The sequence below is a fragment of the Trachurus japonicus genome, chromosome 3 (genome assembly GCF_045865225.1).
Source record: "Trachurus japonicus isolate A0001 chromosome 3, Traja_1.0".
Classification (NCBI taxonomy): Eukaryota; Metazoa; Chordata; class Actinopteri; order Carangiformes; family Carangidae; genus Trachurus; species Trachurus japonicus.
In genome coordinates, this window is record NC_140909.1 from 18,742,673 (window position 1) to 18,767,778 (window position 25,106).

Genomic DNA, 25,106 nt, shown 5'->3' on the forward strand with positions numbered 1-25,106 from the left:
TCGGCGGACGGACACTCCGCGGCGGTTGGCTGTGGCATGACTGTGTGTGTCTCTTGCACTGCGGATGACGACTGGTTTATGCTCTGTCTGATCCCCCAGCGGGAGGGGCAGACTCGGCTCATTTTGGTCAATGGGAAAGGGGCCAAATGCCGATTGTTAGCGGGTCGACCTGCGTTTAAAAAACCCGCGTCGACCCGCTAATTTTAGTGGGAAAACGGCTTATGATAGTAGCGAACGGGGCTCACTTTTCTTTGTCCAAAAAGACACACCAAAAAACATCCAAATACCTCCATACTGCTCGTCTGTAATGTCCCTCTTGTATTGAAGGCTCGACATGAGAAATTGTTCCGAAAAAAATTAAATAAGTCTATATTTTAAGCTTGTTTGTAGCAGAAGCTCCCAGTGTCTCAGTTCACTGCTCTGCCTGTGACACCCAGTTCACGGCTACGCCGGTGTCAGTTCAAATCGCGTTCAATTCTGCATTTTTTTATAAAATTGTTTGAAATCCTCTTCACGCCTCTTCAATGCTTTTTCACAAAAATGAAAAAAGTCAGTCAAAGCCTGTAGGAGGGACAATCCTGCCAAAACAGCATCCAATTGGGAATGCGACGTTAAAGTCAATTGGATCGTGATGTGTCAAGCTGCCGTCTCTCTCCCTCCCTCCATCCTCTGCGCGTACCACTCTTCGTTCACTAATCGCATGTGTGAAGTTACGACCGCGGCAAAGACAACAACAGTAACCCAATGTACCACACTGAAGTCCAGTAGGTGGTAATCTACCTCTAAACGTAATGCTGGGTGGTTTATTTTGATGTTAAAGGTACAATATGTAAGAAATGTAAAGCAACTGGCCGTAAAATCATCCTAATATGTCACAGAGACTCAGGAATAATATACCTGATATAACATACTGAACTCACCAACAACAATACAGCCAAAATATTCGCATTAAAAACATTTTTTTGCAGGCCGCAAATCATGTTTATGTTTTGAATTTATGTTTTGGCATGTGTCGCCACCCAGCGCTCTCTCCCAATCACGTGAGTTACGTGAGTCGGAGCAATAAAACAGTGAGGTTGTTGATGAATATTTAGCTTTTTACTCTGCTTTGAGGCTGACTGTGAGTGAGCAGAGCAGAGGTTAGCGCGTCGCTGTCTGGCAACCTCGAGTCTGGGGGGTAGGGAGGGGAAACAATGTGCTGCTGCGTTTTGAACTTGACTGCAGAAAAAGTTTTTGCCACTTTCTTACATACCGCTCCTTTAGTGTTTTCTCTCATGTGAATGAGCCATGAGAAAAAGCTGGCGCACAGTTAGCATTGCTGCGCAGTGACACATGACAGTATGGCAGAAAGTTGCGTCGCTCACATTGGGATTACAACGGTCATACCACGAGTGTGATACCCTCGCGGCTTCACCTTGATGTGAAGCCCAAACTGAACAAGCGTTGCGTGTTCCTGAGCTTTGGAGAGAAGTGTGAGGAAAGGGGCTTGGACTTTTGACTTGTGTATTTTCAAAATGTGGCCTACTAGAACCGTTTTTCCAAGATCTCCAACCCTAACCTTTAAGCATCCACACCCAAACCCACAACTTCAAACACACAAACCTACACCTAAACCTACACACACACACACACACACAGCCATAACCAGTTCATTAGCCCCAGGGGGTTTCCCACTCGCGGCTTTCTCTGTCTGTGTTGTGCGACTGCGGACAGGGATCCAGGTTGTAGGCAGGCAGCTGACTCACTCTCAGGCTGCATGGTGGTGGTGTGTGTGGCGAGCTGTCAGTCCTCAGGGGAGCTCTCCTCTCTACCTACATCACTGGAGTAGGTAGGCTAATGACTGTGACTCGCATACAGCCTTAGACAGAGCTTGTCACAGAAAACTACCGGTTATTTCGCGATGCTATTCTGCACGTCACCTGGGACCAGGAGTAAACCGAGGTAAAGAGTGCAAGCCAGACATGGCGCTGTGAAGGACTTAATTAATTAGTCTTGAATAATTTCTGTTAAATCATCCACTCATATAAACATTTGCTCAAACAGAGAGAAACAGCATGTCTCTTCTGGCAGTGAGGCTCTTATTTGCTTCAGTTATCCCATATTACTCTCTTAAGAATACTACATTTAATAATATAACATCCTCCAATATACAGTCACGCATTGTTAATATTTACTCTGTGTTCATCCATGTCTCTACAAGCATGCTGGACTTAGAAATTATACTTGTAACATTACAGTACATGACATGACATCCAGCAGCCAGTGTGAAGCACCACTGAAACAACATCCCAATGTTAGCTCTGCAAACATAGCAGTTAGCCACATTTAGAAACTAAGCAAATGACAATACACCGCTGGCCATGTAATTATGACTGCAAAAGGAGAAAGCAACACATTATTCAGATCTACCTTTAAAGCCAATAGGCAGCAAGGGTTTGATACTAAAAGATATATTTTAGATGTAAACAGTGGACAGGCTTTAAGGTGATAGTTTCATTTACTAAAGCTTAAGTGAAGTCTACACATCTTTAGCAATTCAGGAGTTCTGTCAGTTTTAAAACAGACCAATCTATTTATTCTTAGTGTTTTGGATTATATTTTGTCATGTCCTTTGTTAACCTGTGTCATTGGGAGCTTTTTTATGTCCTGTTTTTGTTTGCACACACATCAGCATATCAACTGTGTGCTACTGTAAGACTAATAGTGTCTTGTCTCTGGTGCCCATACTATGTATTTCTAGGAATTACATAACATGTCCTGACAGCTATACTTTTTTCTTTCTTTTTGTGGTTATTTTCCTTAATACATTTTCCAGTTTCTGGTGCTGATGTGCTATAAATAAAAAGGAGACAATTCTTTTTCCTTTTTCGTTTGCATTTACTCAGAACAAAACTGAACTCAAGTCAACACATCTGCCCTTCAGTCAACCGCCCCCCTGCTCATTTACATAAAGATGAACTTTGCTCATCTTTCCTCCACTGTTGTTGTACTTGCTGAGATCGTTCCACCGTCCACAGGCTCTTTGTCACTTCTCGTCTCACAACTTGCATTTGAAATGAATGAGTACCGGCTGGCTGCTTTGTGTTTTGTTTTCACTGCCAGTGTAAGCTCCTTGTTTAAACAACATGAAAATTGGTCCGCTCATTGGCCGAGTGTCATCTGTAGTTTGTTCTGTGCGTATTTCTCCTCAGAGCCTCCCTGAGCCTGAATTTAAATGAAGTCATCTGTTCCTTTTTCTGATTTAATTTGCCATCACCTTGGAGAACATTCATTACTTTTTTTCTAAGCAGATACTATACTGTGATTATGAGCTCTTATGCATAACTGACAGTGGTTATCTATGCCGCGTGCTAAGCCAATTTACTGTCATATCCATAATAATAATAGAGAATGCCATAGTGAATGTTCTCTCAAATTGAAATATTGCTTTCAAAGTGTGGGCGGATAGGCTTGGATTCACCCTCTGGGATTACGTGGTGAGCTTGATGGGCCCAGATGTTTCCAGAGAAAAGAAACAAATGCTAATTACTCAGCATATCTCTAGGCATTGCACATAGAAACACAAGTTGTAAGCACCTAATATCCTCAGACATATCTCCCAACAGGAAGACTGCATTTTCTTTTGCCAAATTCTTTGTCATAATCTCACTTTCCTATTAAAAAATAATTTTCATATGGCTGTGAGTCACAAACTGGTGCTGGGCAACATGACACTAACAAGTCCTGCATTGTCAAGTATGTGAAATATTTGTGACGATATGTTGACAGCCTGTCTAAGTATAGTGCAATGACAATAACATTCTCAAGCTTTGCACAAAAAAGGCGAACCCCCCCACCCCCAAAAAAAAAAAAAAAAAACTGTGTGGAAAATGCCCAAAATAGATTACGTAAACCTTGCGAGAAGTATCTCTACTTCCACTGCAATTAAACTTTCAATAATCTTATTTAAGGTAAATGTACCATGGCTCATTGTGGGAGTGAGCTGAATACTGCAGTTGCTGACACTCCTTCCTCTGGCTTCTACAGGCTTATCTGTTCATGTGCCTATGATGCATTACTTTGAGCAGGGCAGACAGATCTGGGAGGGCCTGTAAGCTGTTGTAGTTAGACACAACACTCAGGAGACCACAGGCTCTTTGTTCCCATTTCCTCTACAACAATCCAGGGCAGAGTTAAGGCAGTGCATTTTTTCTGATTTATTTAAGCACATGTGGTTTACAGCTGACAGGCTGCAGGGGCTGCAGAGAACAGTGTCTGTGGTCCAGGTGATTTGTCATTAGATGAGGTTCATTAAGGCTGGCAGTGTATTGTTGGGCAAACTACTGATGTTGAACAGCGTCATGAATCAGCCACAGACACAGCCCTCACCGTTGTGGCGATGATGCTTATGGACCCCATTTCACTTTGAGTTCTTGATATATTTTGTATTTTCTACTTCAGGTAGTCCAGCAGCATCACAGAAAATGGGGACTGTTTATCTGTCTCCCAAGATTAAATGCCTGTGGTGAACTGTATTAATGGTTATTGATACATATTTAGGTTCTGTGTTTGAGTTATATAAAGCAAATTTTGCTTTACAGTAGAAGCCCAAATCAACTGCGTGAGCCCATACTTGTACAGAAGCTGGTTGAACTATCCTGTTCCACTCTGACCAGATGTGAGTTTTGAAAACCTGCTCTTAAATTCCAGCTTATCCAAAATGAAAAGCTGGTTGACCTAATTTATGGTGTTACCAGTAAGAGCTGATATGGATGAAGAGAGATTAGGTCCATACATATATACTTGAAGTTATATCTGTTGGTGATGATTTCTGGGAATTGCTTTTAATAGGTATGTACATGGATATTCAGATAAAAAATATGAATAGATGAATGAATTACCATACAGATTTTTAAACCTGTACATTTTCTTTCTGATTTTTAATAGGATTGTTTAACATGCTAGAATGAGTTGCCAGATGACACCGATGTTAGAAAGCCATGTGTTTGAATTTATGTCTTTCCTCCAGTTTCCACCCACAGTCCAGTGACATGCAGATTTTATGAACTGGTGACACTAAATTGCCCGTAGGTGTCAAAGTGAGTGTGAATGTGGTTGTCCATCTGGATGTGTTAGTCCTGTGACAGACTGACCACATGTCCAGGGATGTACCCTACTTCTAACCTCAAGTGTGTTGGGATGGACTCCAGCACCCTGAGCAGGAGTAGAAAATGGACTTGAAGGAGATAGGTGAAGGACATTAATAATAAGAAAAGTCATTAGTATAGTTTTTTTTTAATCCAATTTGAAAGGACACATTGTAAAAGCGGTGGAAACTTTTTTTTGTTGCTTTACAAATGGACTTACGCATTTAGAGGTTTACCGCTGGCTGGTTAAATTCTTTTTAGGAGATTAATGTTAGTCTCATTGATGAAATCTAACAACTTTGGCAGTAGCATTAGTTTGTTTGAATGAAAAGTGAGCAGGACTGCCTCTGGGCTATGTACTTAAATCACCACATTTACATAAATAAATAAATGTTTTTCAGTGAACCGATCAGTCTACCATAAATTTTATTTTGTTAAGTAACATGGTTACTGTACACGGCAAAGATTATTACCACTTTATGACTCAAAATTGGTCAGTATTTCATCAACTTAGCTCAGGAGTTTCTTGCTGTGCAGCCATAGAAACCGGGGGGGCCGGCCTATGCAATTCACTCCCGTCGTTACGTCACCACAGGAACTGATTCTGAGCAGCCTGTAGAAGCGCCGTTTTACCAGTGGGTGGACTGCAGAGTCAATTCAGGACCCGTTTGCTTTGCTCATCCTAGGAGTTGGTAGGCTCAGGGAGGACCAGTTTATATATGTAGAGACCAGACAAAACGTGTTTTTCATAATATGGGACCTTTAAGTGACATTCATTCCTCTGGTAGAGTTGTGTCAATGAGACTCAAGCTCAAAGGGAAAATTTCACAGCTGCGGATTTTGAGGAATACTATGTAGGGATGCACATGATTAACCGATAACAAGACCTTTGACCGATTAATACTATTGTTTATTTTTTTAATATTTGCTCCTTATGTCGTCAACTCATTGGGGCGTGTCGACACATGCAGACTTTCACCTGCCTTCAGTCATATTTCGCAGCAAAACGTTACACAGGAGGACTGACTGTATGTGCCAGTTATGCAGCGCAGTCCCCATGAGGGAAGGTCAGACAATAAATGTAGCCCACACTGATATAGAGGTGCACGATCTGTAACAACGGTGCTGCTAAAAAAAAAATAAAAAGCCGGTTCACCTGCAGCTCCATAAAGGAGCTAACTTCAATCTGAGCCACAGTACAGTGGATCTGGCGCTGATCAGCTATTGCTGTGCATGTGTGTGTATTTTATAACAGCAATAAAAAAGAAAAGAAAAAGAAAACCATCGGTGATCGCCAATCGTAATCTTATTGGTTAACGGTTATTAATGTTTTTTTTCAGCATTGACATATGTGGCACACTTGTGAGGACTTTTCATTTCAATGGGGGTCAAGAACGGTGCCACTAATTGTTGCATCACAGTAAAGGTAGAAAAGGGTGAGGTGATTGATCATCTTGGTGAGGCTCTTTGATAAACAAACCTTTAAGGAACTGGCTGATTAAACTGATCAAACCCAATGAGACTAGCTCTTTGTTTCTTTAAGTGTTTTGTTACATTTTTAAGATTTAGCCATGTACCACATTTAATGCACTGTAATGTTTGTACTGTTCAAGCACAACCAAATGAAAGGTGAACTTCAAAGATCCTTACGTGTGCGAAAGAGAGAAATAAAAGAAGACGGACATACACAAGACACTAGCATGATTTGCTGGTAAAGACTTGAGGCTTTGACTATGTCTGACAGGTCTCAGCGGGCCAGGGAACTTGACATTGAACGGACTGGTTTTTAGACAATCATCAGTCTTGCTTATTTTCACCTATCAATGATTTGAAGCTTGCTTGTTTTTGTTTTGGCTTTAATCATCCTTTCATTGGGTTAAATTTATTTCTTTCTCCACCGCTTAACCTTTTCACATCTTTCTACTGCTCTAACCCTTTCCTTCCTGCCACCCTGCCACACTTTTCCTCTCCAGCTGGGTTTGTGAAGTCGCCCATGTCTGAGACTAAGCTTACAGGGGACACCTTTGAGCTGTACTGCGACGTGGTTGGTAACCCCACTCCAGAGATCCAGTGGTGGTATGCCGAGATCAACCGAGCCGACTCCTTCAAGCAGCTGTGGGACGGAGCTCGCAAGCGTCGGGTATCTATCAACACGGCCTACGGCGCCAATGGGGTTAGTGTGCTCGGCATCACGCGCCTCACACTGGAGGACTCTGGGACCTATGAGTGCCGAGCCAGCAACGACCCCAGGCGCAATGACCTCCGACAAAACCCAGCCATCACCTGGATCCGTGCCCAGGCCACCATTTCGGTGCTACAGAGTGAGTGGTATATGTCCTGTAGTACCTAGATGGTGAATGAACTACCAATCCCCTGCCCCCAACCACTCCAACCCGTACAATCTTTTCAAGAGCTCACCCTCACCACAGCCCTCACTGGCCAAGCAGAATTAAAATAAATACCAACCACATTATTTATTCATATTCATAATTTAAGTTGCTTGTTATAGTAGTAAAATAGAAAAAAAAAATTGTAATTATCTAAATCCCCATTGCCAGTGGGTGCTTTTCCTGTTGGTTTTCATTCATATTAAATTTAGTTTCTTATTTGGTTTGGAAATTATTTATGTTTTCTTCCACTGAGCTCAGAAAACTCCCTGGCTCTCCCTGAATCCCTTGAGCATCTTGTTGTAAATGACCACAAACCCAGGAACTTTACCCAGCCTCTATCAACATTTCCCTCTTTCCTCCCACACCAGACCTTTGTTCTTACTGTCTCATGTGTCCTTTTATAATATTCTGATCACTATCTCTTTTCTCTGTATCCTGATTTGAACCATTTCCTATTCCTAGGTTTATTTGTGATACCTATTCCCTTAACATTATGTTGTGTCTTTTGCGTTACGTGAATTGTTTCATTTACTTCAAAGCCCTGCCTGCTAAATGCAGCAGAAACCTAGTGGTGCTTTGAAGTAATGGTGCTTTTGATTTGGCTTTCTCACTCTGGGCGTAGTGTAAATGAGACTGTAAGAAGACACAAGGAGGGATCCGATAAGGCGTAAAAGAGTGATTCCTGCTGTCAGCTCTTGCCTGATAAAAGCTAACATTTTCTGCTTTCTAATTTGCGTGTGGAAATCCAAATAAAGGATATGGCCATGTGCGGGCCTTCGAGACAGAGATTTCACCTCTGAGAAACAGCCTCTCTGGACTTGCCTGTGCAATGTGTAACCTTGTGCCTTCTCAGCCATTAAGCGTGTGACTGTGAATCAGTAATGACATTATATCCTTTAACCCTCTGCTCTATGCACACTAACGTTCAAACAAACTGAATTTCAACTGGACCCTTCTAATCTGTGCATGCTTCGGTGCTCTGCCCACTGTAGCACAGGGAGATGTGGAATGTTGTTAGTCATAGTGAAGCTCTCTGAGAAGCTCAGAGGAGTCTGATCACTGCTGACTCTTCTGATTAGACTGACAAATTTTGACTTCTGGTGAACACTATTGGATCAGGGTTTTTTTGGTGTCATTTCAACTCCTTTATGAAGTGCAATAGACAGCAGCTGTTCACTTGTCCCATTTAGTCATTTCATATATGTTCCCTCAAACCATGAATTCAGATCTGATGTACATATATTCTGTCATTACTGAGGAATAAATGTTTTTTTTTTTTATATATACATGTAATATTTATGTTATTACATGTATATAAAAGGCTATACATGATAGCCACTTGATATGAATGTATAGTTTGTAGCTGGGGAAACATGCTGAAGTCTGATTGTCTTGTTTTGGCCTCCTAGTTTTGCTTAATTTAGTTTGTGAATATGAACTGGTCTAAATCCTTCTGCCCAAATCAGTATACATATAGCAATTGAAATGCTTTCATTATAATATACTAATTCTATTTGACAGTAATTGCAGTTTTACTGTGTAATAAAAAAACAGAAAGAAACTCAAGCATGGATGCATGGACAAAATCTACTGATGATATTTCTCTTAAACAAATGTTTTCTATGTGTACTAAAATAAATCTGTATTTTCAGTATGAAACTCTCTCTCAAAAAAAGATGTAGTTTTATAGTTAACAGAATGATTAAGACAGTTAAGAACACACTTATTACACTTATTATTTTTTTGAGAACAATGGTACCAGTTGGTATGGTAAATTTTAGCTACAGCCAGCAGATTGTTAGCTTAGTTTAGGATATCTTTTGGAAACAGGGAGCTACTGTAGCCTAACTCTGTCCAAAGGTAGATAGTGTAGCAGCACATCCATATCTTGGTAATCCATATGAAAAACAATGTCTAAAAATGTCACATTTGCAGTCTTTATGCTAACCTAAGCTGCTAGGCTAATCGCTGAAACGTAATGTTTACAAATATAAGACTAGTATTGATCTTCTAATCTAACTCCATGCAAGAAAACGAATAAACATATTTCAAAAATCTTGAACAGCAGCTGCCATCAGCTTTAATTTATGCCAGTAACAACCAATTCCAATGGTGATGACAAGTATTCATGCCACTTTTCTAGAGATGAGTGTTTCATACCAAAATACATACACATATTTTATGCATGTAGTATGGCTTTCACTAAGTGCACAGATCTCAGTAGATTTTGAGTACAGACATACAGTACTGTACATTTAAAGGCCAAGTTGTTATTTTGAATTATAAGCACATTTGTGAGACTTTGCTTTTTAAAATATGGGAAGCTCTAATGTTATCTACTGCAAAGTGCCACAAATGTGCATTGTTCTATATCATACATATGAATGTCTTAAAAAATTGCCTATCCTTATGAAGGATGAGTGGTTCAAACCATTTAGCTCAACCACGTGCTCAGGAGGCCCACTATTCTCCCTGTGCCAGCATAGATACTGGCACCTTTGTCAGGAGTACACTGCCTTTTTACAATGACATAATGTTCCCCTAAATATAGACCTTGATAAGTCGGTTTCTATGCCTCAGCTGTTTTGTGTAATTGATTTCATACATCTTGGCAAAAATGTTACAGATGACGTTAAAAAGAAAACACATTTGTACCGATTATGCAATTTTTTTAAATTCAAGTATTAACCCCTCATTATGTAACGTGTAAGTAAATTGGATAAAATATTAACCAAAATGCAACTCTGTATGAGAGTGACTGCAAGAGGAAAGGGGGGGAAATCGTGCTTCACTACATCTTGACTCATTTAGGCATTTTATATTTTACATTCTGATACGGTGATGTTTTATCCAGCAGTTCCCGCATTTTAAGTTGTGACAAGGTGTCCTAGAAACAACCTTTTGGTGAAACTGCCTGTGGACCACTGTGCCGTGTTTGCTAAATGTTAATTTATGTACCTCATGTTCTGTGTGTACGCATGTCTCAAAGATACTATTAATAGTCCATGTGGTCCTGCTTGGTGGGGGAGAGAGAGATGTAATGGGGGGTGGGGGGTGGAGTAATATCCCCTTAGCTATTGAGTATACAGAATAGCAGGAAAAAGGTGCCATGAATGCTGATAGAAGTCACTTGCCAGTCTCAGTAGCCCTTCTTTCCCCTCTCCTCCGTTTTGCCTTGCTAGTAGCTTTGCAGCCACAGCAGCCAGTAGTAGGATTATGATGCTTCTCCTCTCTGCTCCTCCCCTCGGGGGCTCCATCGTTGCCATGGTTGGCCCGCCCTGGAGGAGGAGGTGGAGGAGGAGGAGGAGGGGCAGGGCCGAGGAGGCTTCCTGCTCACTACTCAAGGCAGAGCAAAGGGCACCTCGCTCTCAGATGACACCTCCTGCTTCCCTCAACGCCCTTGAGAAATGGACCCTGGTATTGTTTAGTATCAGTGTGCTTAGCAGCGTAGAAGCTGAAGTAATTTGAGTAGTCATTCAGCAGTAGTGTAAAAATGTCAAATGACTGTTCAATTTTACATTAGTCCTAGCCCTTAGATCGCCAATCACATATCTTATTTTACCTCTACACTAGATTCTGAAGACATTTACATATGAGCTTAGGCTGAGGCATATTTAAAAGCCCATCCAGTTTTCCTGTGTTATGATGGAATCTAAAAATTAGTGCCATCTTCAGCTACAGTTTATCTTCTATCTGTGAAATCTCTTCCAGGAGTCTGCATGACCGTACTGTATTTCAGGAAGACATTTAGTAATGCAGTGCAGTGACCAAGCAATAGGTGCAAAATAGGTATAATAGGTAGGCTATATAAATTAATATTTGATGAATCTTTTAATATCGGTTAAGTTGTTAGGGAGATGTTATGATTTAATGTTGATGTATCATTAATGGTATTACTGTAGATCGACAGACAAACTTAGTATTTGCATGCTCAGCTTTTAGCAAAAATAACAGTTACTGCAGTTTTAAACAGAAGATAAATGGTTAACACAAGACATTCCAGCTGTTTCATATCCTTATTATGTCTTTTGTTTATTTGTTGTGTGCACTTTTGTCTTCACTTCATAGACACCCTCCTACACAGATCGTATAAAAACAGCATACAGCCTACAGCTACTACAGCATGGGAGGAAGCATTAAACCAGCAATGAGCCCCAGTTCTGTGATAAGGTTTGACTGTCTCTGTCTTCCAGAACCAAAGATCAGTGCCTCTGATCAGATCATCCTATCAGCGGACTCCTCTAGCAAACCAGTTACCCTGCAGTGTAACCTCACCACTGCCCACACTCCCCACCAGGAAAGCTTCTGGATGAAGAATGGACACGAGATCAGCAACACAAGGACAGAGCGGAGGACCACAGTATACAGGTGACAAACAGCTTTTCCTCTGTGCAGTTAGCATAACTTTATAATGTTAAATGCCCTCAGCAATGGAAAGTGAATGAGAATGTATTTCAAAACATTTAATATAAAATTAAAATGGCTGTGCAAGCAAAAAAACAAAAACAATGATGAGATAATCTTGCAGAGCTAAGTCTCAGTCTCCAACAGTGGAAGTCAGGAGTGATACATGTCAGGGAATGCTGGAGAAGAGGAGCTTGCTGAGACCAAGACAATGCACCGATTGGCTCTGAGTTTAAAATGAGAGTAACTCAAGTTTGCTTTTCTGCTTGGCTAACTAACTGTTGGTACTTTCTTGTAAATGGGTCAGTCCACAGAGTTGACACTCTCGCTAGTCAGTGTGTGTGGTTTGTGCATTTCTCACAGACACGGGAGAGATGACAGCTTCTCAAAACTTGCTTGGTTGTACAGGCACCTTGGTAGTTAGTAGAAACACACACTTCAATACGTTGAAATTGGAACATGTTTTGCTATTAAGTTGAAAAGACATGTTTTATTTGCCAGTACCTATAGCAGCTTGATCTTGTGGCTGACGATGTGCTACAGTATATATATATACACTGCCCGTCCAAAAAAACACGATACCACAGCAAATGCTTGCCGTAATCAAAGCTAAAGGCGGTCCAACGAAATGTTAAAGAGTGTGTGACTTTTTTTTTTGGACAGGCAGTGTACATATGGCATGGTGCCACATTGGACAAATTTAGTTATATGGCACATTTCACTGCATTATGCTGCTTGGTTAACCAGAAAAATGCGACAAAATATCAGTACATTGTAATTCAGATGATGATTCATTGTTCTTTTTTTCTATTAATGTATTGAACTATAGTGGAGAATAGTGAAAAGCCAAGCCTGTGAAGAACCCTGACAAATGTGACACCCTCAGACTCTCTCAACATTATGTAACATATACTGCCTTAAGACAAATGTTTAACTATACCTATGCCACTAACTAGAAAAACTCTGCCATTGCCTAAAGAACCAACTAGTTGTTAGTTCCTGCTGTCACACAATATAACCATTGAAGCACAAAGCTTCTGTCGCCCCCGTAGACTTACCACAGACTCTCCCTAGCCACAAGATAAGACCAATTGGTCACTTCCTTGTCACATTACATCAGTGATACTCTGAAGATTACAGCTAAAATGCCTGTAGTGCCCTTCCCTGCAGAATCCAGAGCTGCTGCTCCGTAATAAAACAGCATAATGCCAACATGTTGTCTCCTATGGCCTTGGAGTTCCCTCAAGCTTTCACTGCTGTAGTCCCAACTAATTACCAGAGTTAATGTGAAATTAGTTGACTTATTTACTTGATTACTTGCTATTAGAGTGACTGGTATGTTCAGTTTATGGGATAAGTTGCTGTGTTGTATGTTTTTGCAGAATCAATAAACCACGGGCAGATGATTCTGGGGAATACATGTGTGTTTACACATTTGAATTGGCACCAAATGCAAATGCAACAATTGAAGTAAAAGGTAAGCCTGAACCTTTGTAATTTATGAATGTCAAAAATATTGCTTGAAAAAAAAAAACCTCTGTGACGTGCTGGAATTCTGAAACCCTGACCTTGATTTTAGCTCGCAGCATGATGACAGTAATGTTGTCTGTGGTTTTCTGCTGAGAGATGGAAAGATAAAGGTGTCCTAGAAAAAAGTTAACCACCTAAAGCTGTGTAAAGAGAGCTCTTGTTGACAAAGATGTTTGAATTCATGCAGAGTGGTGGGGATGACAGGGAGCATTCCTGAGGCTGTTGTCACTCTTGGCTTTCACTGAGAGGACACTGTAGCAAAGTGGACAGGCACAGCACATGCTCACCAAAACATGCAAACATTAAGCCCACAAGGAGGCATCCTACTCTTTCAAGAATAGAATTAAACGGATGGTTTAACGTCTGTGAATTTTTGCTCTTTTCTTAACCCCACAGAGCTAACAGTGGTTAAAAACAAAATCGACTACGGTGTATGAAATAGCTGGAAAACCCAATCAAAGCTAAACTACTGTGTTGGTTTCATTCAAGCTGACAGCGAAGCCATCAACTTGAATTAGGAATCCTCTCTGAGAAAGGGCAAGTGAAACCCTGTTCAAGAGAATCTTGGCTGTGTGTAGTGCTTAAGCCAATTTGCCATGGCATGGCTATGGTGCATACTGAGCATGCCCTGCCTCTTATTCAGTGGCTGTCTTCAAGCGCTGCCTGATTGCGTAACATGGGTGATGACCGTGTGTGTTCTGCTTTCACTGGGGTTGTGAGATGACGGGACTCATCGCCATTCAAAATGAAGTGTCCCAGCCATCACTAGACTGCAGGCCTGTGATTGTTGAGGCTTGCTATCTGTCCCCTGGAGAAAAGAGTCAGTGCTTTAACTAAACTGATGATGCATGATTTTGTCCTTTAAATAGGCCTAGAGCCCATGTCGTAAAATTATTAAAAATAACAGAATGTTTCACTGTCAAGAGTAGGAACCAATGCTGAAGCTTAACAAAGCATTCTCTTCAGCTTTTAAGTGTTCTTGTGATTTTCTAAAGGTGTTTGACATCTTTTGTGACCCAGGTAGCAAGCCCACTTTTATGCTAGCCAGCTTTGCATCGTGCTTCTGGCAGCAGTTCATTGAGATCCCTCGCCTACAGTGTCCTTGGCACACTCATCCTTGCAGGACTCAGCTCAGAGGCAACAGATGGAGGGTTCTGTGATGTTGTAGGATTAAGGCTCTGAATCCTGTCCCAGCCATCTCTGTGGCGGGAGTGGAGTTTATTGTCTGTGATACTAAGCTTACCACAGATACATATTCAGTACCTCGCATTTCTCCAGTTTTACCAAATTTTTCACTACATTCTCTGTGAAAATGATTGATCATGCGTATTGCTAATTTCACAGTACCCTAAAGAAATACATTTGACTACCTGAGATTACACAATTTTACACAAATTCTCAAAAGAAATCACAACATGTACCTACTCAAACATAAATTGTGGACAGTATCTAATGAAGTATTTGATTTCACGTCTCTTTAACGTCTTCGTGTCATCTCCCTCTGTTTGTTTCTGCTCTCTCTGACAGCCATGACCTTGCCTCTGTTCACACTCCCCCCCCTCACAGTCATACGTCACTTTACCACTGTCTGGCACATGCAGATTAATAATCGCAGTAATCTCAGTCAGGAGTGTGAAAAGGAGGTTTGTGCCCATGTTTGTGCCTGTCCGAGGGCTGTCGCTGTGCTGTCAGTCACTGACATAATACAGTTAGGATAAAGCACAAATGAGCTTGGCCACTCCCCTGCTCAGGGAGCACGTGTGCACCATAATTAGAGTGGGGTGATGTCACCAAAGAGCTCAGACCCCTCCTTCTCTATTATCCATGCACTACTGGAAAATGCTCCCTCTATGCGTCTCCCCTATCCTGCTTAATTGCATGGAAGGAATTATTGTAATTTTGAGGATTAGCGGAAAAGCAGGAACTGTTATCTTCTTGATGCTGTGCATAGTTAAATAGAGAATCTGTTTCTCACCTTTGGGTGCTTACTCCCTGTCCTTATTGCTGGATTAGTTTGACTTGGCATCTGTTTGAGTGCTTTATGACATATGCCTGAATTGATTTAATTAACCCATAACCTTTGTGTTGCATTTGTATCATCAGCTCTTTCATTAACAAGAGCCAGTTTACAACATTTTCCATTGGCTCAAAATCTCTTCTGTGGAATTCACTGTGGAATTATTTTGAATGGGAACATCTGGAGCCTCTCATATCATACTGATCCCCCTCTTCCATGACCTCATTATGAATTGTATTGAAATGCTTTTGTCTATCCCAGAGTGGTATTCCTCTCATAACAAGGTTACTTTGCATTCATTCAACAACTACAGCTCTCACAACGCCTGTGCCAAAGACTAATGGGAGCTGTAGCTTTTAAAAGCCGACTAAATAATTTATAGTACATGTTAAAATGTTTGACACCCTTTCACCTCATACGAGATGAATACCTTCATAATGCGTTTTTAGAAAGAATGCAAAAAAAGAAATAACCCTGTGAGTCTAGTGGAGTCAAACGGAAAATGCTGCAAATGTATGAAATATGAGACTCACAAACACCCACAAATTCAGCAACCTAGTCTGTGTGATAAAATAACATGCCTAAGGGAAAAGGTGCAATATGATTTATAGTATATGATTATAAAATATATATATTAGAGGTGTGACGGTTCTGAACCGAAGCCGAAAACCTCGGTTCAAAGGACTTCGGTTCAGAAACTCATTCTGTCTTCCTAAACCGATCGGTTCATCCCCGCCCCTCCCACACTCATACGCCAAATTTAATAGGCTTTATGCACAGCTCCACTACTTCCTGAACTTAAACAAGCTCCTTTATTTACAGTCTTACATTATTGGACAAACTGATTAATCCAGGTGTGTCTGACCATTATTGTGACTACTACTGGGGTCAGAGTCAGACACACCTGGATTAATCAGCTTGTCCAGTAATGTAAGACAGGAAATAAAGGAGTTTGTTTAAATTCAGTATGTAGTGGAGCTGTGCATAAAGCCTATTAGGGCAGAGAGAGAGAGGAGGGACAGAGAAGTGACAAGCTGAAGTTGGACCCACAGCTGTGAGAGACAGTGTGACCGGCTGATCAGTAGTAATCCAGCACAGTCTGGGATGGAAGATCAGTCCGACAAACATACACAGACAGACAGCGTGCATCACCTGCAAGGACGGTGCTGCTACGCTCTCCAGCCAGCTCACCTGCAGCAGTCAGAGGAGCCTCTGCTAGTTCTCTCTCTCTTTCAGCCTGATGTTTGGCTGCACTTTGTGTAAAAAGAGTTTAACAAGAAAATCTGACCGCTAACTAACCACCGGTCAGCAGAGCCAGAGCTCAGTGGATGTGGCTGGTGTGTCGCTGCGCTATGCGCTTTATAACGGCAAGAAAAACAAATCGTCCTCTTAATTGCTGTTGTCTGTGTAGCCTACGTTTGTCTGTCTGATCTTTCATCACGGACTCAGTGCGCTGCATTACTGATCATTACCCGGTCACCCTCTCTCTTCAGCTCTCTCTCTCTCTGCCCGTTCTGACTCAATCTGACAAAGTTCGGCATCTGTATTCAGGTTCATAAAGGTCTCCCTTTGGCTCTGTGCTAATAACGTCTTCATCACTTGTGTCATAGTCAGACATATTTACGTTAACTGTCCGAGCAGTAAACACTGTGAAACAGGTGATGGAAATGTGCACAGCTGTCGATAAGCTGCAGTGTGCAGTGATGCGGAGAGAAAATAGCGCCTATCGATTATCATGCAACTATTACTCTTTTGAAATTATTATTTACTTATTTATTGTTATACCTCGGACTGGTGTAAGAAGTTTTTATTTTATTTATTCAGACAATGTAGACTGGTCTTAAGACAAATGTTTATTTTTCTGTATCCTTGGATAGTTAAGAGATTAACTCGAATATTGTTTTTTAAATTAATTTTTTTATCTATTTTTATAGGGGACTGGTCTAAAGAGAAGTGTTATATTTGGTTAAGTTAATATAACTTAAGTCATGTTCATGTTCTTGATATTGCAATGCAACAATCCTTTCTGGAAGTTTTCCAAAAGGTTTTTCAGTATGTTTTCAAAAACCGAAGTTCGAACCAAATCGTGGGTTTGGTGAACCGTTACACCCCTAATATATAGTCAATCAGCCATAGAGACTCTTAATTACACTTCTCTTTCTCATATGGACATCTGAATACCTCAAATTATTACTGTAGCCAGAACAGCCAATCATTATTCCCTTATTCATGCCATCTGGTAGGAGTTAAAACGTTCCTTTGAATGTTTTACCTCTGCCAACTCAGCTAATTATAATTTTTTATATATTTATTTCACCTTCCCAGCAAAACCTGATATCACTGGCCACAAGAGGAGTGAAAATAAAAACGAGGGGGAAAATGCAATGATGTACTGTAAGTCTGTCGGTTACCCTCATCCCACCTGGACATGGCGTAAAGTCGACGGAACATCCAATACGGTACATGTACTGTATAGTATGTTTATATCTCCGTGTGTGTATGTGTAGAAACAAAAGAGACATGCTATATATATTTACTCCAAATCAATTATTATGAGCCTGTTTTCTATGTAATTAACTTTGAGAAATGGTAATTGTTTTCCAGGACATTGACAACTCCACTGGACGCTTCTTCATCACTAACAGAGACAACTACACGGAGCTCAACATAATAAACCTGGATATAACCACAGATCCTGGAATATACGAGTGCAATGCCACTAATGTGATTGGAAACACAGCCCAGACCACTATACTACGGGTGCGCAGCCATCTTGCACCGCTTTGGCCTTTCCTGGGTGTGCTTGCAGAGATTATAATCCTAGTAGTCATCATCGTTGTGTACGAGAAACGCAAGAGGCCAGACGACATTATTGATGGTAAGAAAACTTTTTCTGTTACAAGCCCTAGACACTAAATAATAAACCATGAAAGTGGCAACTACATTATTTATGCTCAAATCACAACTCAGAGAATTTAGTATTTTTGTGTCATGTTTGATCTTGAAAATATTGGAATATTTTAAAAGTGCTTTGACACTTTCTGTAATAATGATAAATCAGTATGTATTTGCTTCTCATGTCCCTGACCTATTGACTGGTAGTAAAAGAGGGAGGAAGGACACTGACATATATATGCCACATCTCTAAAGATGCACATCAGGTCAACAACAGGGGGCCCTCAGCTATCTTTTCCAAGAGTGTTGACTATTTCTGTGCTGTACTAATCACCATGGAAACAGCACATTTGTTTGCATTTTGATAACTGTCAGGAAACACCAGTCCCAATATATACCGGTAACTTAATTTATAATGTAATTGGTTACTATTCTTTTCCATTCCCCCCTTCTTTCCATATGGCAACATAATCTATATGGGTGGTAAGTGAGAGACCCTGCATGGTTTCAGAGACGTTATTTTTCTTTCCGTCAGTTTGTATGTTTTTAACGAGCCTAGTCCATCCAAAAACATTACAACCTTTGCTTCAATATTGCTGAGTCTCAATACAGTGAACTAAGTTCTTTTTTTTCACACAAGTTACGATAAAATGAATGTCTCCACTCATTTCCATTTCCATTAGTCCGAACCCATAAAGTGTCACATGTCTACAGGTAGTTAAATGTTTGGATGGATGTTGGATTAAATTTGCTTACGCTTTCTAAAGGGCCATAATTTTCAGTGAGTTCAAAAACCTACTCAACCCATTTTTAAACATACATCATCAAATACAACTATATAAATTGTTTTGAACAGCTTTAAGTGAGACATAAAATAAACAATTGTTTGAGGATCCAAAAACAAAACAGTTGAGGTCAAAGCTTTAGGCTTGGACATAATAATTCAATATACAGTACTATTACAGTACTGTCACAATAAAATCTAAATCAACATGCCTTGATTTAATTTAACTTAATTTCACTGCTTCATCAGCTTGTGAATATATAACTTAAAATGAAATCTTAGCATCTTCAAATATTAATAAAGTAAAAAGTAAAGACAATAAATTAATGAGAAAATTTCTAACCTCAGTCTGCTGCTACATACTCAGTGGAACTTTTTTTAAAAACTTTCCTCACACAAGATGGGCTTTTGTTCTTTTTGTGATCCCTTTATCATGGCCAGGGAACTGCGATGAAAGAGGTTACTGTGCTGCCTGCACAAGGGAGGACATTCTTATGAGCACTGCTTGATGTACTCATTGCTCATTGTAATGACTTCACTTAAGACAGTTTTAAGCACTCCATGTCAGCGCCTGAAATGAACTTAGTAACTCAAGCAAACATGTTACAGATGGGTGGGTAGACCCATCTAGCTGAGCAACATCAGGGAGTTAAACCGCACTTGACGCTTTTCAAGAACAACCACATATGAATGATTAAATGTCTGTGCTACTTTTTAAATCTAATCTCCAGAATAAAGAATAGCGTTGCTCTTAAGGTCAATGCAGTTGTAGTACAGAGCAACTAAATACTAACAAGGTCCCTACTCTGGTGGCTAGTTGAGGTTACTGTACACTGAAGAATCTGCAGTTTTGTACTGATCACTATGTACAAATATAAAAACCACATCTAGTGTGGGCAAAGAAATACAAAAGTAAGTACAAGTGCTGGATCAATTGACTCATTCATTTGTTCATTGTTTTCAACCACTGAAGACATGTACTGTATGTACTCATTTTAATTCAACATCCGTTTAGTAAATTCTTGTACCCTCTATGCAAGTTCAGTTCCATCCAATGACATAATTGACCCATGGCTAAGCCCCGCCCCCTCCACTCACTCGGACAAACAGTCAACATTCGGTGACAGGCGCTATGGCAGCTGTCACAGTAGGAGACATTTCACAGGAGGCAGTTGATGATTTTTGGAGACAGAACGATTAAATATCATCTCGAAGTCACCAAAACTTAACTTAGCTTTACTGTTATGGCTGTCGGTTGCCGCGAAACGCCGATAGCGACGGGCTAATTCCTGTTAGCCTGTCTATGGAGTTTTACATTATACGTTAGCATTAAGCTAGTGGTCTTTATGCTTAGTTGTGATACTGGCTAACATCTAAACATCTCTGACAATATGCTGCCTCAAATACGTTGTTGACTTAACTTAGAACAGATGTAGACATCCTTGTTAATTTTATTCACGTTTAGTTGGTGTTGTGGTCTACCGCATAACTTTATCCAGAGCAGACACTTCTCTCGGTTGAGATGTGGCTTGGGAAAAGGTAAAAAAAATACACCCCGTCGCCCAGCCTCTTGGGATACCTAGTGTCGGAGTTGCATGTATACCATGCACTAAAATGTCAAGAAAAAACATATAAAAACGGATGAAAACTGACTAACTGCAATGCATTTCAATGGACGTGGAAGCAGAGAATGTCCAAGTGTATGGGCTAGCTATGCGCACTGTGATTGGCTCATCGCGTTTGGGGGCATGGCTTAGCCATAGGTCAATTAACCCCTTGTTCGGAAGGAAGACAAAAAAAAAATCACATGATAGGAATGTGACGCGATGAGAGCTGTCCAGAAAGCCCAAAGGCAGCAAAGGTTCTGTCTGACCTCTTCTCATGAAGCACCGCCTACTTTTCATTTTAGAACGAAACATGAACACAAGCAAAAATGCAGAACCACAACAGCCCCCTCCCCCTCCTGATATGAATCATGCCAGCTGGGCAATAGTTGTACGCCACAGTCTAATGCAGACTACACAAATAAACCTTCAGTATACACTCTGCTTTTCATTTACGCAGCACAAACAAAATAAGATTTACTCGGCTGAAGGAATATTAAGTAGATGAATCTGTCTTAGATTTCAATGTTCAAACTCTCCTTAGATGTGAGGCTTCCTCTCCCTGTCATTTTCTACCTCTTTACTCCTCATAGACACTTTAGCTGTACTTCAGTCAGGGTTAGGGTGACACACTCAAAATGAATGAATTATTAAGTGTGGTATAAAAACAGTGCTTACTGATACTTAACTTATTGCATGTCATTTAATGTGAACATTTACCAGTGCTGTAGATAGGTTTAAAACTATATTAATATAGTATTAATGCTAATATGGAATTGATTTCTGTAGGAGGATCTCCTTGGCTTGGCACGGTAATTTGTCACATATTTATCTATAATCTATTAAGGCATTTGTAACTTCTAATTTAACATGTGAAGGATAAAAACGAATATTCTTTGCTTATTTTCTAAGATGCATAATTACTTGATACTTAGAGAAAAAAATAACAAATGAAAAATGCTCTACTTGACTGCTTGCTCAAAATACATGCACAAACTATGCCGCTGAAGTAAGCTTTGTGCATGGCCTCTAGTTTGGTTTCATCTACCGGAAAAATGAAGAGATTAAGGTGGATTATATTTGTCATGTTTATGCCATTCAAATCAGGAATGAGGACTCCCTGCTCACGATGCACACAGCCTCTCTAAAATCTCCTTTTAGCATCCCATATTCCCAGAGGTTTTGGCCCCTGTCTGCGTGCATTATGAGTTCTGGTCTCCCGATGGCTTAGCTGTGTTTGAACACTTTTATACTACGCAGCCAAAGGCTCTGAGGCAGAGGCTGACATTTTCTATCCTGTGTTTCAAAAACCAGTTGCTAAAAATTACAGATTTTGCTGTGTGACGATTTGCTACACAACCGCTCAACACAAGATTCGATAAATGTGCACCTACATAAGGTATACTGTATGTCACTTCAAAGTCTGTTCAATTCACTTAAAAAATAAAGATAACAGAGATCAAATGATTATTATGCACCTCACACAGTAAAAATCTGTTATTTGTTATGTGCTTGCAAAGCAAACGTAGCTTTTGCGGTGTTTGCATATGAAATGTGAAAAGGATGGATATGCCAACGGATTCTCCTCCAAATGATCACAGAACCATGTTTTTTTTGTCTAACATATAACTGCCATAACCTGCTCCATATTAATGCCATGGAATGCTGCTAATGCTGCTTATCTCAGATTTGTAACTGCATGGAAAATATCTCACTGTGACTGGTTACTTACTTGTTGACATATTGTCATCTGTATGCTAAACACCAACCACCTTGTCAACCCTGAGGTTGTGAGTTTTCGAACTAACCTGTCACTCAGTGCCACGGTATTCAGTATTATTCATTATACAGTTCCTCTTCCTGCAGTATCTCTGACTGTGACAGCCTATTGTATGTTATTTATTGCACTGCTGTATGGAGAGGATAAGCTTCTTTTGCACATGTTTGCACAAATGAGGAAGTTATTAAATGTTGAACATCTGAATGAAATTTGCACTGAATAGGGACATTAACCACTGTGCACTGCAGGGAACTGATACAACCTCTATATGCTGATCCTCTGAAAGCTTTGACTAGCTCCATGTTCTTTAATGCCAATTCAGTTATAATAACACAACCATGAACTAGGCATTTCCAGAATCACTATGACATTTCTTAGTGTAATTAAAAGATGGCTTTAAGTGAGCCATCTGTAGCTCTCCTACACATATGCTCAGTCTGCAATGAACTGGAACCCCTTGAGATTCAGATGGCATCTGAGGTTAAATTAGAAATGCTTGGCGATAAAGCTGTGGTTGTTTACAAGATCATAACACAGTTTTTCACAGAAGAAGCCCTTCTACAACAAATATGTCACCACTGACCATTTAAAGCACAGTTATATATTTTTTTCTGAATGAGTTTTGTGTGGTCCAGAAACCTTCCTTAATGTAAGAAGTGTCTAAATCTACACTCTTGTTTTTGCTTAGTAATTTCTCTCTGAGGCCGTTTATCAGATCCAGAACTTGTGCATATACAGTAAAGCTGTTCAGCAACAGACTCGAATTTCTCTGATGACAGAGCCTCCCACCAGTGCATGACTCCGACTTCATCAGTATTACAATGTTACAAAGAAATCTGGGCTTTCAGCTGCTTTATCACACAGTATTGTTGTTCATTGTTGGACGGATTCAAAATTCAATCTCAAACAAATTTTCATATCATAGTGAAATGATTGTAAACTAATAGCTGCCTGTGAAAATGTACTGAGACATACAACAACATGTATTTTTCTTTTATCTGTATCTCATATTTGTCTTTGTTCTGTTTCTGTCCTGTTCTGTCTTCATGTCATAGACGATGAACCAGTTGGGCCAATGTAAGTAAATGAATATCCCTCTTCCTATATGTGTGTGTGTGTGTGTGTATATATACATATACTGTATATACGTATATAATATACTCAGTGCTGTATTTTGTGTTATTATCGTCACTTAATTAAAACTGCTTCTTTTTGTAGGAAAACAAATTCAACAAACAACCACAAGGACAAAAACATTCGCCAGAGGAATACAAAATAAGCAATTTACTCAAGTAAGACACTGTTGTAGAGGACGAGGGCTAAATATAGAACTCAATGAGAGGATTAGCCATAGTTACATATTGTCTTGATTTTCTTCACAGGTGAGATGGCTAAACTGCATTTTTGACAACGAGATGGTATCAGCGGTGGATAGCGCTCCGGGCAGTTTTCAAAAAAGCATATCTTATCTCATTTTATGAGAAACAATATCAGCATAACACTGGCAACAAAAAGAACATAATGGCTGTCTTAAGCATGCCTTATTCAGTCTTACATGGAGATTTCAGGATGACGAATAATGACGAAAACCACCACAAAGGTGTACACATTTTTAATGTGCTGTTGATGTCTCCTTAATTAATTTTATCATGTCCTCAAATGAGGTGATCCCTTTTGTATTACATATCATGTACAATGCATGCAAGATAATTACGCAATAGGATACTCAGAATATACATTTTCTGTTGTTATCCCTCGTGTGGCTTTTTTGCATCCAAAATGACCTATGTTTTTTATGGAGTCATCCTTATAAAAAATTATATATATATATATAAATATACATATATATATATATATATATATATATATATATATATATATATAGTTTGCTTTACTTTGTTCTTAAAGATTTGTACAGCATATCATTGTCATTTAACTGTTTGAGTTTGTGACAAAACGTCCACTTTTAACAGATCTTTTATTGTGAAGCAAGGGCTTCAATGACTGGCAGTATTTAAATTTAATTGAGAGTGATAACAGAAAATGACTACTGTGTGTTTAACTATCTAAACTAAAATGATAATGTGTATTATTTTTTACTTAATTTCCAGAGTAACTTAGGTGTCTTGTATATGTTAAAGTATGAGTGTTCAAATGATAGGAAATCTGTAAAAAAAAAAAAAAAAAGTAATAATAATATTTTTTTTATATATCCCAATTTCATGAATTGATTTTTATTTTTTCTCTTTAACTGTATAGCATGGCTATAATCCTATGCAATATGTATTCTTAAATAGATATATGGAGGGCAGTTTGTTTTACTCAGTGAAGCTTTAATATTGTGGGATCACTTGGAAGCTGGCATAGCAAAATTCACTGCTGTAGCTGCATGACTCCTCTTTCAATACAATGTATCCATGTGTGTTGCGGTGGGAATGGACCTGCATTCAGGTGGGAACAGAGGGACCAGAGTATATAGCCACGATCAAACATATGAGTGAGACCAATACTTTTTTTCTGAATAAAACGTTTAAAAATGAATCCAGATCTTTTTTTTTTTTTTGGGGTTTGTTTTG

At 39.8% G+C, this 25,106-nt stretch overlaps 1 protein-coding gene across 2 annotated transcripts in view; it reads left to right on the plus strand.

The window, feature by feature from the left end:
- The window catches only part of LOC146989883 (neuroplastin-like), a 33,332-nt gene extending 8,257 nt beyond the window's left edge, over positions 1 to 25,075 (plus strand). The window contains exons 2-9 of one of the 2 annotated variants that reach the window (XM_085765214.1): positions 7,100 to 7,447; positions 11,710 to 11,884; positions 13,303 to 13,397; positions 17,793 to 17,926; positions 18,072 to 18,345; positions 23,586 to 23,607; positions 23,749 to 23,822; positions 23,913 to 25,075. In XM_085765214.1, coding sequence (XP_085621340.1) covers positions 7,100 to 7,447; positions 11,710 to 11,884; positions 13,303 to 13,397; positions 17,793 to 17,926; positions 18,072 to 18,345; positions 23,586 to 23,607; positions 23,749 to 23,809 — 1,109 coding nt within the window. In that variant the 3' untranslated portion in view covers positions 23,810 to 23,822; positions 23,913 to 25,075. The remainder of the gene's footprint in view (positions 1 to 7,099; positions 7,448 to 11,709; positions 11,885 to 13,302; positions 13,398 to 17,792; positions 17,927 to 18,071; positions 18,346 to 23,585; positions 23,608 to 23,748; positions 23,823 to 23,912) is intronic. The other variant, XM_085765225.1, reaches the window with a different exon arrangement.
- Positions 25,076 to 25,106: the final 31 nt, after the last annotated feature.